This window comes from Anneissia japonica, unplaced genomic scaffold (assembly GCF_011630105.1).
Source record: "Anneissia japonica isolate Jap-2015-1 unplaced genomic scaffold, ASM1163010v1 scaffold785_len581690_cov155, whole genome shotgun sequence".
NCBI classification, from domain to species: Eukaryota; Metazoa; Echinodermata; class Crinoidea; order Comatulida; family Comatulidae; genus Anneissia; species Anneissia japonica.
Genome location: NW_022739772.1, coordinates 67,282 through 82,595, shown reverse-complemented (window position 1 = coordinate 82,595; position 15,314 = coordinate 67,282). Strand labels below are relative to the sequence as shown.

Genomic DNA, 15,314 nt, shown 5'->3' with positions numbered 1-15,314 from the left:
AAGTGCGATTTTCAATTGAAGTGGGGGGGGGTGCAAGCTTATATTTTGGGGAACATGCACCCACCTCCCCTGCTCATCCCCTTGATACACCACTGCATTTCTGGATCAGAACCACTCCATAGTTCATTACACATACTGTACCATGGCAACTGCTAGCTTTAAGCAAAGTGCACTGTATTGCACTCAAATTGACAGGAAACATCCTGAGAGGACCTGCCGCCCACATCTAATAATAATGAGCTATTAATAGTTGTTACGGTGTGATAAATACTAACTCAAGAGAACACGTCACAATATTAAGTAAGATTAACTGTAGCTTTCACGGATCACCAAGAACTCGACGTTTACCACTCATCAATAGCCACTTCACCTAATGTTTTCCTTTTAGTATGATTGATTCCAAACCATGCCACATGTTTTTAGTACAAGGACAACGGTTATTTATTCTCTAATTTCGTTAGATCCAGTAAACAAGCTAGTGGAAAGTAGTAAATAATGTGACGTGATCAATCCTAATCGTATGTTATGTTGCAAAATCGTTAATTCGTGATTTATAAACACTCAAAAACTTTACTCTGTGTTACAACACTTAAATAAGCCGTTCATAACAAAAAGCACTGGAGGAAGTAACAGTTATCGGCGTGAAAAACCAAGCACAATATTCAAAGAATAGAGGTGAGGTAAGTTTCACAGAAACCAATATTTATTTTTAGTAATATCATTGTATAATCATAAAATTAATCTTCTAAGTTTATTCAGCAAGTGTAAAAATGTTGGGCTCAAACAAGCCTTTCAACAATTATGCAAACAGTGCACAGTATTGTATGATATCTTTGTATGCCTTAAAAATTATAGGTCTCCCAATAAAGAAACCTTCAATGAAAGACCAATTTCCTGTGGTCGCAAATCAACAACGGTCTTATTTTCATTATTCTAATTAGAGATCAAAGCTGCTAAAGTCCATGGAAACCATGGTCCCAAAAGTGGCCTTAATTAGGAGACCTTAAAACTAACTGATTATTTCTCTGGCATAATTATGAAAGTAGTTTTAGTATGATGTAATTTTTACTAATATATAAAAATTTATATTTAAATTACTCTGCCATAATTCTATTAATATCAAGGGCTGTACTAACCAAGTATTTCGATTCGCTATCCAACATCATGGAAACATCCGATACAATTGTAAAATATTGATAAATATTAATGGCTCTAAACATAAAGGTGTTTACATTATATGTGCCTTATTTCTTTTGTATCTACAGTTCCTTTATTTTTTAAAATAAGACTCAATTTCATTTTAGCCATTGTATACTTTTGCTCAAACGACTACTCGTTAGTTTACACAGCATGTTTTGTCCTTTTCATCTTTAACGTTGAAAATTCATACAAAACAATCACATTTAATATTACACTTCATTAGTTTCTGAGATTAGAATTATTGATGTTCAGTGGATATTTTGGGCACCTTGCATCTATGATTTGTCGCATTTCAGGTCCCCTTTCGGTTCTAAAGCTTCTGTAACTGATCTTAATTGCTTTTGGCTTGCTTCTTGAGAGCTCTTGCTCGAGCACCTTTAAGGAGGTTCATAGTAAAAGACATCATCATACTCTCAGGCAAGCATTCCGATACATAATGCTGTTAAATATAAAAAAAAAAAAAGAAAAATATAAAGCAATGATTAGTGAAAATCACTCCCTTTATGTGAATTGGTTAATATCAGAACACAAATTAAAAAAATATATTAAACAATATCATTTAACAATTGCAATGGATTTTAAAAATAGTAAAGCAAATTTTCATTGTTTTGTTAGTGATAAGAGATAATTACTGGTTATTCAACAAGGCGACATCACCAAACGCGAGCGTACAGTACATGGACGTCGTCCAATATCTTGGATGTGGTCCAGGAGGTGAAACCTTGGAAACTTTGACAATTTATGGGTTTCAAAGGCTTATTTAATTGATTGAAGAGTCTAATACAGAGGTTCTCAACCTGCAGGTCATCTCGGCCCGCGAGTGCGTGTTATGTGGCTTGCGAGAAACAAGCCGCAAATAATATTTTCCGTTAGGCTTGGGCCTAGATTCCTAACCTTAATAGTTGTGCATTATGTTTTGCCGACTAGGCCTAAATATATTGTCCCGCAAATTGTAGCGATTTAATCAATCAAAGCAGAAGAAATATCGCAACAAAGACAATAAATCATAACCGCCAACTTTTGGACTCTCGCACAGTCGCACGCTTGATGTTTCAGGCCTAGCACAATAGCATGGCGGTGCTCTGCTGACTGTAGTGCTGGCCTGCTGTAGTGTGTAGTTTCATATACGACCCGTGTAGTTCATAACTCTTATACAACATCGTTATTGTTGAAAGGTTTTGCTCATGCCTGACTCTTAGGTCAAGATGCCCTGTATGAGCGTCTAGTGGCTTATTATTTTCAAAAAATGTCTAATCTCCTAAACCCCTGTGGTGTTTAGGACTCCGAGGAGCAAGTATGCGAGATGAATAGAGCTGACCCAAATTAATAACAACACCACACGAATCAGTCAAATAATGAGGTCAGCATAATAAAAGTCTTCATAAAAATCTTGCAGTAATTTGGTCAAAGAGCATCAGCATATGACGACAAGATAACAAAAGAAATAATTGACTGATGAAACAAATTTTTATTAAAATACTTTAAGTGCTCATAGAAATCTTGCAGTAAATAGGTCAAACATCATCAGCATATGACAAGGAAACGAACGAAATTGATTGATGTAACAAATGGTTATTAAAATACCTGGAGAGCGTGAGATGTACATCCTAGTGTTCTGCTCTCGACACCGACAGTTCCAAGAGCGCTGGGGACATACGTGTCAGGGCTAGGTACCATCCATGAAGCTTTCCTCATTTTGCTCAGTTTAGTTGATACAAAGAACGGGGTAACCGACTGATGGGAAAAAGAGAAAACAAATATTTGCTGTATCATTGTAGGTATTACTGATGGATAAGAAAACTTTATTTAGTAATTTTATTACTCATTTATTCAGGAAAACAAAAAATATCATACTTTAGAAAAAACGATTTTTGTATATTAAATTATAGTTTGTTGTCATGTTAATTTAGCAATGAGACTAATATTCTAAAGAGAGTATAAAACAAACCTGATGTAATATTTTGAATTTTCATTTCATTTAATTTATTTAGTCCAAAGAACAATAAAACTCACAAACAATAAGAGAGAGAGAGAGAGAGAGAGAGGAAAAAACACTCAATTGGCCCGGATGAACTGCCAAAAAGTTAACTAAACCACTGTCTAGTGGCTCTCCTATGCCAATGAGAACATTAATTAGTATAAAATATTTAAGCAAATATATCACTAAAAATATCAACAGAATTCATTTTCAAAAGTTAACAAGGTAATAATAACAATAATAAATAATTATTAATAGAAGATCTTCAGGAATAAATTTATGTACACAATTTAACTTACTTACATTGAGGAGCATGGTAACAATTAGGTTGAGAAGAAAATGCAAAGATTTTAACAAGCCAACAGTTTTATGTACAGATCAAAAGGACTATATATGAACAATGCTTGAAAAAATAAATCTTTACAACTAGCAGAACAATGACAGCTCTTACGTACAGTAGTTAATTTTCTTGTCAATCATCCATTCAGAATGGCTGTACCATTATGTTCATCTAACATAATGAGTGTTGCTCATTTTCAAGGTTTGCATCAATGGGTAAATAGCACTTTATCACTATTATTATATACTTGTACTCTGTACTACATTTAGCTTATTAAAAAAAAAAAATTACTTAGGGCCGGTTTCTACTGGAAAGAAATAATCGATTAAAAATTGCTTTTTCGAAAAATCGCTTTTATTCTCGCGGTAGAAACGGGACCAGTTTGAAAAAAGCGATTAAAAAAAATGATTAAAAACACGCATTGGATAGCGTGTTTGAACGGCAAATAACCGATTTTGGCTGTGCACCTTTTAGCTGCAACACAAAAAAAGCGATTATCAGGCGAAATGTGACCTCCAGGTCAATCACTGCAAAGACTAGATAGTATTAGGCGGGAATAATATTTTGATGATTTCATTTTAGTTGGTAGTTCTAATGCCAGGAGTCTATTTTTTAAGCTTGGGTTGTATTTCATATCAATTACATCCTGCAGTAATTTATTCAGTGGAGTAGAATAGATGTGTATAAGAGACAGAATATAAATATATATACAATTTCTAAAGGTCTGCCCACACTATCAAATTTTATGTGACAATTTTGTGTGATGTGCCCATATATGGGCATATTTACACACATAAATATGGGCATATTAGTTATTTGTCACATAAACTTTGATAGTGTGGAAGAGCTTTAATGTTTCTTTGCTTAGACAACACAATTTTTTTTTGGCTTTATCACTATCTTTATGTTTACAATTATAAATATAATTGTAATAAAAATACATAAATTATACAGGTCTCCCTCCAATTAAAGACCGCTTTTGGGACCAGGGTTTCCATGGCCTTTAGCAGCTTTGGTCTCTCATTAGAATAATAAAATTAAAAGAAATTTGTTAATTTGGGACCATAGAATAGTAGTCCTTAATTGGAGGGGGCTTTTATTGATGGGAGACCTGTAATTGCAATTAGTGTACCAATGCATTATCCCTATCCAATCCCTAAGCATAATTAACAAGCTTACTATTTTACACATTTTTTTTATTTGTTTTTTTTTTCTTATATTTTTTATATTTTATATATCTACAATATTCTATATATCTACAATATGCTATATATGTACAAAAAATTTTAACTTTAGATATTATTATGTTTATATAAAATTTATATATTGACGTTTTTGTAGACAAGTAGACACTTTGGTATCATCTCTCCTGTATGATGGGATGTGTCACTAAAGATAGAAATGAATGGAATGTAGAACAAAAACCAATGGTAAATTCCATTCTGGGTGGTTTTTGTCAGGGTGGTTATTGTCCAGGGGTGGTTTCTGTCTAATTTCCAAATGAACGGGTACCCAAATGAACAGTCTTCCAAAAGCAAGCCTACAAAACAAAATGTCATGCCTAGACCTGTCCTAGAAAGATCTAAAATTCAACAATGTATTAAGCCCCTCTCCCACCTAGGTCGATTTCATCCAGGAGTCGCACGAGTTAAAAACTCATGAAACTCGTGATCTCCATACGGGCTTACTACGTGTTAGCTACGAATGATGTACGACCTTACGGAGTTGGCTACGAGTTATGTAAGAATTATGCCGAGCGAAACACCGAGTTCACTAGGAGCTTACGAGATTCGAGTTCAACTAGGAGCTTACGAGATTATTATGAGCGTTAGGAGTTGTACCGAATTAGATATTAGGTAAGGGCATTCCAAGCTATTAGAATTGACGTTCTGTTTTGCAAATTCGCATACAACATGGAAGCCAGCAGAAATATTTTGGTGCTCCTAGAATAAGAACTACTTATAAATGCTGCCATTGCAGCTCTTTTAGTTGCTAGGAGCCAACGTAGGGGAAGGATGAAGGAAAGAGAAAGGCGTTTTTGGACTAGACCCTGGTTAATGCGCAGGTCTTTGCATGAACCATACGAAGCTTTAATGTTGGAAATGGCAATGGAGGACTACACTGGATTTAGGAACTTTCAGCGAATTGATCCTGAACTTTTTCAGCAAATGTTGGTTTGTGTTAGTCCAAGGATCCGAAAGCAGGATACCAGAATGAGAAAGGCACTTGATCCGGGATTGCCACTGGCCATCACCCTGCGATACCTTGCCACTGGGGACTCTTACAAGAGTCTGGAATACGGATTCCGGGTGGCAAATAACTCAATATCTAAACTGGTGCCGGAAACATGCGAGGCTATTATCGCTGAGTACGTGGGGGAGTACATGAAGTGCCCAAGTACTCCAGAAGAATGGAAACTGGTTAGCCAGGCCTATTCCAAACGATGGAACTTCGAAAACACAATAGGAGCACTAGATGGTAAACATATCGCCATCAAATGTTCGCGAAATGGCGGTTCCATGTATTACAATTATAAGGGATTCCATTCCATTATATTAATGGCATTAGTTGACGCAGACTCGAGGTTTCTTTATGTAGACATTGGCGCCAATGGCCGGTGTTCAGATGGCGGAGTTTTCCAAGACTGTACTTTGCGTGATGCATGGAGAAGGGCAAATTGGGGCTACCAGAGCCAGCACCGCTACCAAACGATGATCAGCCTGTGCCGTACAGCATAGTAGCCGATGACGCATTTCCAATGCGTTCCTGGCTGATGATGCCGTACCCAACAGTGAATATTTAACTATAGATTGTCCCGTGCTCGCCGGGTTGTAGAGAATGCCTTTGGCATTTTGGCACACAGGTAAAAATGTAATTATTTTAAAAATAAAATATAGGCAATGATAGGCCTATATTCAATAAGGCCTATTAGTCAACTATAGAATTATAATAACCCAGTAACACAATGCATTTGTATATTTTATTTTTATTTGTACATTTCATTTATTTACCAGTTGTCCTGGGGCGGATGTAGGAGGAGAAGGGGTGCAGACGATACAATCACAGCCTCTAAATTGTATTAAGAAAAATAATGGTTGTGTTGTATTGTATTGTTGATATGAATTACCGGTAAGATTGTTAAGGTACAAGAGTGCAATTTCCGGGCACCTTGAAGTCCAAATTCTCCCAATTTTCACACCCCATGTTGGGGCTGAGGTGGTATGTATTCTCACGCACACCCTACCGTCAAATTTTGCATCCGCCCAGTTGTCCACATAATGTATGCCTATATTAGGAATATCTCTTCAGTCTATTTAATTTCTTTTAAATTTAACTAATTTACTTTCGTATTGGAAAGTTATTTTATGCTGTGTTTTCCTTTAGGTTCTGCTGTACTCTTGGCACGTTTGAGCAAGACCCCAAAACAGTAGAGAGCATTGTGTTGGCTTGCTTCGTGCTACATAATCTACTCAGGTTCCGCTACTCTACCGTGGCCAACAACTTAATGGACAGGGAAGACCCGGACACACATGAAGTAATTCCAGGTCGGTGGCGGAAGCAAGAAGCACTGACAGCCCTGGAATACTTAAAAGGAAACAATACTACAAAGGCTGCCAAGGGCCAACGTGACTACCTGTGCTCCTATTACAACAACCCTGTTGGCAGTGTGAGTTGGCAGAATAATATGATTTAAGGTATGTATGTATTTTGAAGAATAAAACAAATAAATAAAAATAAATATTTTAATTCCACAGTTAAACTATTTGCTTTCTAAATAACCAAGTTCAACATTTAAATAAAACATGCCAATGAAGTATATATTACAATCTTTATTATATGTGATTAAATTTACATTAAACGAATAAATGTAAATTAAACAAGATATTTACTCATATTATTAAAATATTTGTTTAAAAACATGGTAAATGTAACATATTTAACAATGTATAATGTAATCAACACCATCTTTTTGTAAATGTTTCTCAATTATCATGTCGGACTTCAAATCCTTTAAAAGAACTACCCAAAAATTATAACTCATGCAATAGGAATGTGGTATAAGCAACATATATCTATCATTCATAACTTTTTATAATATTTTAATGTTGAAGTATACAAAAGGTCTTTGATCTAAATGTAGTTGCCAAAATTTACTCTAAATTGGTGTTTGATTTTTTTTGCTCGGCTCAAATTTGAAGTGGGGGATATGTCTTCTGTAGACTCGACGTCAATGGGCATAGTGGCCGTATATGAAGCCAAGGATCCACCAGAGCTCGGTGTTTCTATAGATATGTACCTCCCCTGGGTCGATAAACTTCCAAACGTAGGAGTTGGCGATAGACGGCAATCTTGGGTGCCGGTCGGGAAACAGCGATAGAGGGATTGTATGTAGGGCTTCTGATGTTCAGAGCCTCCAGACACACTCAACTGAGGCGACATAGGCGTGGGAGTGAAGAGTTAGGAGTAGCGATGTGACGGAAAAATCCGGTAACCTTGAGAAGAACTCTGAGTATATAATTCGGACTGGTTAGGTGCTGCATGATGGCCAGTTGATGCAGAGTGTCTGACCACGTACGATTGTACCAGCCTCATGTTGTCTATTGTAAACTGGTACCAGTTTTCACATGGGATAAGTTGTATCTGTGTTTTCATATACCCCATGTACGTCTCATCCTGCTGCTCGTGTGGAGACATTTCTTTGCGGATTTTGGCCAATTCATCGGCACGGGTCAGTAACTGCAATGCAAAACAACAACAATTTTGGTTTAGTTAATTATACACCATGCTATGCTGATATTAAGTTATCAAACAAAGGCATGTGTCCATTCATTTTCTTTCAGAATTGTATGAATAAACAGCAAGAAGTTGCAATTCAATAAAATCAATTTGTCACTAGATAATAATGTATCACGACATAATAACATAAAAAGCCGAGCACCTCAGATTCTTTAGTTTTAGTAGCCTTGCATTTTGGCCTGCTCTTGGTCTTGACCTTTAACCTTGTTCCAGCTTCATCAGAGATCGAATCTGTGCTAACTGTCTCCATGGCATGAGGAGCATCTCCCTGACGATTATCCTCCTCCTCCTCTTTCTCATCATCGTCATCATCACCACCACCACCGCTGGGTATGGCCATGGAATCTGATGTCTTAATATCTTGGAACTGCAACGTTAATTATAGATTTTAGCATTCAAAATTTTGGAAATTTAGGGGTTTCAAAGGCTTAATATTTAATCGAATTTAGAGTCTATTAATATGTAGAAAATACATATTTTTTTTTTCTCCCCGACGAATTGTGCTTTTTCTCCCCGACAGGAGGGAGAGGAAGCTCTCCCTGGCAACCCCCCGCCCCTGTTAGCGCCACCCCTGTTCAAGACAGTGGAGTGCATGTCTCGTTAATTATGAATACTTTTGTTTATTTTCAGGTTTTCATGACACAAGTTCTAAATGGTTTTTGGAAATGATCCCTGTCAAATCAGCTCAGATTGCCAGAGGAGTTCAACTTATTGTAATCGATACATACAACATTGCATGTGACTAAAATATTTACGGTAGATGCGAACATATCTACATGACAATTATATTAGTTTAAATGAAACCTAAAGTTCATCCATTTTTTGCTCTTTGACTGAAGTATTTATAGACAATACAAAAATATTTTACACTTGTTATTCTTTTTAAACATGCAAACCCAAATAAAAATTCCAGATTGTTTTTGTATTTTATTTGTTTGTTTTTGTGTGGACACAGAAAAATAATTAAAGATGATTATTTTTACATTAATTTTGTCAAAAATCCATCAGTGAAACGTTTTGCATATATACAAGATGAAATTTTTCAAATTATATTTTTATTGACATTAGGGTGTATTCCAGAATAAAAGAAAATTTTAAACAAGTATAGAACTTTAAATCAGTCATAGGCCTATATCTAGTCGCAGACAATTATGTTCACCTATAATATAAATATATAAAACATTATTTTTGTACTATAAACATACTGTCCTACTACCAAAAATTATAAGCGTACACTTTGTTCTAAAGATTATAAAATGAAATTTCAAACTTACAAGTGCATAGAGGATCAAATGAATTGGCTTTCTCTTCCATAAGACGGCGCTTTTTGTCAGCATTTTTGAAGTCTCCGTGTCTTTTGATATACAAACAGCTATTGTCACAATACCATTTCTGTTCGGTGAATGCATAAGCCTGCTCCCTCTTTTTTTTGTGGAATCTTTAGGCCTGTTCTCAGATGAGGTATCTACAGCTGAAGGCGAAGGGCTAGGGCTCGAGCCAGTTTCATCGTTGTCTTGATTCATACTGTGCTCTTCGTCCTGAACATCCTGGTCCTCCTGTATGTAACTAGTATCTTCCTGATGAACATCTGCCTCCACCAGAAGTTGCGTATCAGTGTCAGAGGCATCTGGTATACCTCTCTCCTTCATTTTGTTTGATACAGTATGTTCTTAGTTCTGCTTCTTTTTGCTGACATATTGGTGTTGTGTTGACACGCCACGTGTATCACGAAATCAAGTCGTACCAAATGCTCCTGGTGATCGTAGCCAACTCGGTGCGCTCGTACTTAACTCATACTAATTTTGGGGTGCTCGCATCAAACTCGTGGGTGACAAAACCGTCGACGAGTTTCCCGAGTGGTGGGCGAGTTAGGTAGGAGTACCCTGAGTACTCCACGAGTTACCTACGAGTCCTTCGAGTTTACTACGAGTTGTCAACTCGTAGCGCTAATTTCGAACATGATCAAAATTGGCGCCACGAGTTCAGAGCTGCTACGAGTAGGTACAAGTTCTCCCCGAGCTTCCCGAATCGCCCTATATGAGTTTTTGCCGAGTTCGCAGAGCTAGCAACTCGGCAAACTCTTGTAACTCCTATGCTGAAAAAACCCCTAGTGGGAGAGGGGCTTTACTTGTACAGCTATTCATGTGAATTGCTAACATAGAAAGCGTGGCTGTGTTATGAGTTAAAAGTAGCCAAAAAAAAAAAAAAAACTATACCAAGCAGTAAACATGGGTGTAGGAATTAATGCCAGTAGGAAGAAATACCGTTAGCAAAGGAATAATAAACTTCATAATAGGGGTTTTGTTTAAGACATAGAAAGAACCTAGCTACCAAGCTGCCATAAAATAGGAGCTTATATAGCTACATATTCACATAATTCCATAACAGACCAGCTGGGAGCCTATTTTTAAACAATGTTACTGTATTTTCCCTTCTTGACAGAAAAAAAATAACACAGCGAATCAGTTTGTTTTTTTATTAAATTTTGTCACTGATGTGTATGCTTTATATTGTTTAATTGTTTGACTTTTTAGTGTAATAATTGTTTGACTGTTTTTTTTTTTTAAATGACAAAATACATGAATGAAATTGAAATAATACCTTAGTTGCTGAGTAAACAGTTAACAATGGACATGGTGTTAATCCCGACGCAGAGGAGATATTAATGACAGCTCCTTTCCTCCTATGGAATAAATCAGAAATGATAAAAAGTAGAAAAACATTGTAATGCTTAAAGATCCTGCCAAAACTATGAAATTTTCTTTGACAAAAAAAAACTGTTGTATGCCCATATATAGTCATGATGTGCCTATATATGGTCATGATGTACCTATATATGGTCATGATGTGCCTATATATGGTCATGATGGATTGGATTTAAGTCTAGAAGACTTATTTCCAGTGGGGTCCTTCTGGTGGTGACTGGGCAGTAGACCAGGAGACAATCCCTACTCTTTTCTGAAGAGTGTACTGCGTTCTTTAACATGCACATGGGCCATAATGCACACGGGACCAACAGCTTAAAGTCTGTGGGCTATTGTAACTTTTATTTCAGCCCTCCAGTTGAAACGCAAGGAGAGGAAGCGATGGGATTGAACCTGGGACCTAGAGACCACCTTTCTTAATTGTACTAATTTGTATAAAATTATATAATAGAAAGTATATCTTAAAAAAAAAAACCTTCCACCACATCTAAAAAAAATGTTGATGCTTGACAACAATTCCCCCTTCCTCACAATTTCCCAATGACATTCAACTGAACAAGGAACTGACAGTTGAAACAGAGTAAACAAAACATTTCCAGGAAAACTTTTTGAAAAATCGAACTAAAATATAAGACATATTAAAGTTATACTTTCTTAAATGTACTAATCTGTATTAAACTTGACTCACCTCTGCTGCATTTGTGGAAGACATATTTGCGTCATCTGAAATAATGAAAACATTCTAGATGAATAAAGTATCAATAAAACTTGACGAATTGTCATCTTTAGCACTATACAGTTACTCCTGTAATACATTACTGAAATTAGATCCCCACTTAATGAAAAAATAGGTCTCTTTTTAAGTAATTTGCTGTAAAATTTTAAAGCAAGTCATCACCGCCTTTAATTTCGAACTGATTGAGGTATTTCCCATATATTATACTACATTTCACATCCTTCAACTTAACTTACGCTTGAAAGCAATTTGCTCACTGACGTAAGTGGACATAATGCAGAATTTTACAGAAAGACCCTTTTATACATTAAAATAAGAGGGGCCCTCATAAAGGACTCAAACCCAGGACCCTGGATTGTAAGACGAGCACCTTAACCACCAAGCCATTAAACTCTACTTCAATCCATGTTCCAAGGGCAATGAATACCTACCATTGCCATCGACAAACAGTTACAATTCAACATGTCAACAATTGTCTGAGGGAAAATATAAATGAAAAGAATTTTTTAATTACAATGCGTATACAAGTTTTATAATTTCAACAATTGCACTGTAGATAATGTGGTTCCAATGTGATGTTTTATTTTATGATGACGGAATATTCTCTGGTAGTTAGTATCAGTGGTACATCTAGATGGATGCGTAGAATGGGGCCCCCATCCCCAATTGCACCCCATTCCCCATTGAAATGTAATTTCTGAAACAAAACGATTAAAGTTAAAGTAGCTAAAAATCACATCTTTCTGAAACTAGCACCCATTCACTATAATAATCAAGCCCAGACTCCACCTTCCACCCATTCACTTAATAATCGAGCCCAGACTCCACCTTCTAACACCCAATCACACCCCCCCCCCCACCATCAAGTTCAAGTTCAATTATTGTCAAGTAAATGAAATTTGTTTTCCAAGGTTTACAATAAAAACACTGACATACTAAAATACAATACAACCATTTTAAAATTCATAGATACGCCAATGGTTAGGATAGGTAAAACATTGTGACAGTCGGCGGTTAGGAACTCTGGGCCTTAGTATTAAGTTGTATTTGCATTGGATTAATTTTGTCGAACTACCCATGCACCTGGCCACTGTGACCTAAAAATCAAGTGAAAATACCTGCATAAAGGGCTGTCCATCGTCACTATTACATTTTTTTTAATGAAAAAATGTTCTATGCCCATATATAGTCATGATGTGCCTACAGTATATATGTAGGGTTTAGACAACCTCAGCCTCACTGTGGTTGGGGCTGAGGGTTAAACTGAAGGTTATAGCACAACAAAATGGTAAAGATTTTTTAAAAAATTAAAAAAGGGGGGGGGGGGGGGGACTGTGGAAAAAAGGGTGTTCATTAACTGTTCCTAAGTTTTCGTCACACCCTTTTTGTGTCTTAAAAATATCAGTTGTACAATTTACATTCAAAAATTTTCCTCCAGAGGCTGACTTTAAGCCAATGGTGAATGATAACGTGCAATGGTTGTGGTTTGTTTTTTAGGGAAACTGTCAATTTAATATATTGTAAAGGTTGTAGTATTATTGTTTAATAGTGTTTTTTTTTTTTTTATAATAATGTATCCATTAAATAATCACGCACCTATGAGTCCTTGAAGTTTGTAATTAGCCGTCTTACCAATAGGTAGTAGGAGGGGAAGGGGGGAAGAATTAGTGTGTTTTTTCATAATAATGTATCCATTAAATAATCACGGACCTACAGAGTCCTTGAAGTTTGTAATTAGCCGTCTTACCAATTAGTAGGAGGGGAAGGAGGGCAGAGTTGAGTCGGGTGGGGGAAGACTCCTGGATACATCACTGATTACAGTATTGGGCACCTTATAAAATACCCTCTATTATATTTTTCCAAAATGCTGATTTTGGAGTAAATAATGCAGAGAATGGAAGAATTTGATAATGAAATATATCTAAAAACTTTATAAACAAAAGAAAAAGAAAAGTAAAACAATAAATAATAATAATGCAATGAATTATTAAAATTGGTTAATAAAATATCTAAAATTGGACAGCATAAAAAATGGCCATCTACAATATGTCACGTTTAGAAATGAGTCTTGTGTATTATTACAAATAAACGATTAATCATTCAAGCAAATTGTGTAATGAAAGATATTATTCGTGCATGGTTTACTGCTATTAGTTAATGCAAAAATTATACAGGTGCAACTTTCGTTCGAATATAACAGATTTTCCTGAGGAATTATGACGCACCTATTCATTTTTTTGTTTTGTTGTACACTGTATGGGAAAAGCAGCATATTTATTGCAGTGCGCAAGTTATATTCTTATTCTTGCATGCATAAGCCTAAGCCAATTCATATGGAGCTGGTAGGAACTGTGGTTGTATCCCCGAGCATTTGATTTGTTCAAGATTGCTCCAACGGAGTCCAGGTAGTAATAGCCTTGTTGTTTATTGGTTGATCAAGAACATACCGTAAGTGCTTGAATAAGTGCAGCAGCAATTTATAACATCTTTGGAGGCTTCAGTGCCATGCTTATTCGAGAATGGCGCTTATTCAAGAGCGACGCTTATAAAAAAATATTGGCGTGGTGCTTTCCATGTTACCTATCTCACCTCGTAGTTCAGTAGGCCTATCATAGGTCCTACGTCATTATAAATAAATATTTACAAAAGAAATGCTCGTGTCTTCATTGTGTTATTTATTCATCTTAACACTGTATTAAAACCCTGTTCCTCAAAGTGTTTCATTAAAAACTGGGTAATATATACTTGGCAAATTCAAAGGAGGCCCAACTGACCATCACCCACCCCAAATAGATGGAAATTTAAAAAAAAAATGGAGATATAAAGATTTGATTATATTCAAATTTTAAGTCTGAGACTTTCCAGCCATCTAGGTGCCATAATCACAAATTTTCTTCTGGTATATATCCTTCATCTGTGAAAGTACCTCCCCGGGCTCCCTCTACTTTGAATTCTTGGATCCGACACTGATATTTGCTTTATTACATATTTATGGAGCCTTTGGATTGGATTGGATTTATTTGGTGTAAACACCAAGGATAGCCCACGAAAGTCTAGAAGAAGACTTATTTCCAGTGGGGTCCTTCTGGTGGTGATTGGACAGTATACCGGGAGACAATCCCCTACTCTTTTCCGAAGAGTGCACTGCGGTCTTTAACGTGCACATGGGCCATAAATGTACACGGGACCAACGGCTTAAACATCTCATCCGAAAGACGGTACGCTATTGTAATTTGTATTTCAGCCCTCTAGCTGAAACACAAGGAGAGGCAGCCTTGCCTTGTATATATTATAAGAAATCATTTGCATGAGATACTGATTGACTATCATGGTGGATAATGTTATGTACCATGACACAGTTTGCATTGGATATACTGATTTCTATGAAAATTGATGTTATTTAATTATGAATGAAATCGTTTTTCATGACATATTGATTCCACAGTATAATATTAAGTTATGTACCATGAATGAGGTAGTTTGCATGATATACTGATTACAGTACCTTAAATTTAACTATGATTGAGATTGTCTGCATGATCAACCCCTACATTCCCC

General features: G+C 36.1%; 2 protein-coding genes across 2 annotated transcripts in view; both read right to left on the bottom strand.

The window, feature by feature from the left end:
• Positions 1 to 681: 681 nt before the first annotated feature.
• Positions 682 to 15,314, bottom strand: part of LOC117117986 (very-long-chain 3-oxoacyl-CoA reductase-like) — a 24,570-nt gene continuing 9,937 nt past the window's right edge. The window contains exons 4-11 of the mRNA XM_033262481.1: positions 12,840 to 12,853; positions 12,188 to 12,232; positions 11,709 to 11,743; positions 10,917 to 10,998; positions 9,590 to 9,958; positions 8,103 to 8,255; positions 2,785 to 2,934; positions 682 to 1,639 (exon numbers count right to left, since the gene is read on the bottom strand). Coding sequence (XP_033118372.1) covers positions 1,532 to 1,639; positions 2,785 to 2,934; positions 8,103 to 8,255; positions 9,590 to 9,958; positions 10,917 to 10,998; positions 11,709 to 11,743; positions 12,188 to 12,232; positions 12,840 to 12,853 — 956 coding nt within the window. The 3' untranslated portion in view covers positions 682 to 1,531. The remainder of the gene's footprint in view (positions 1,640 to 2,784; positions 2,935 to 8,102; positions 8,256 to 9,589; positions 9,959 to 10,916; positions 10,999 to 11,708; positions 11,744 to 12,187; positions 12,233 to 12,839; positions 12,854 to 15,314) is intronic.
• Positions 7,581 to 9,987, bottom strand: LOC117118012. The gene is made up of 3 exons (XM_033262508.1): positions 9,590 to 9,987; positions 8,458 to 8,682; positions 7,581 to 8,255 (listed from the first exon to the last, which is right to left on the bottom strand). The coding sequence occupies exons 1-3, from the start codon at positions 9,962 to 9,964 to the stop codon at positions 7,977 to 7,979; spliced, it is 879 nt and encodes a 292-aa protein (XP_033118399.1). The 5' UTR covers positions 9,965 to 9,987; the 3' UTR covers positions 7,581 to 7,976.

What these genes read in the sequence shown, in the direction of transcription:
- LOC117118012 (XM_033262508.1), bottom strand. Translation starts at nt 9,964, where the DNA reads ATGAAGGAGAGAGGTATACCAGATGCCTCTGACACTGATACGCAACTT. An exon ending in ATTTGATCCTCTATGCACTT is followed by an intron (nt 8,683 to 9,589) that starts GTAAGTTTGAAA and finishes TTAACGTTGCAG; the next exon opens with TTCCAAGATATTAAGACATC. An exon ending in CTAAAACTAAAGAATCTGAG is followed by an intron (nt 8,256 to 8,457) that starts GTGCTCGGCTTT and finishes TTTGCATTGCAG; the next exon opens with TTACTGACCCGTGCCGATGA.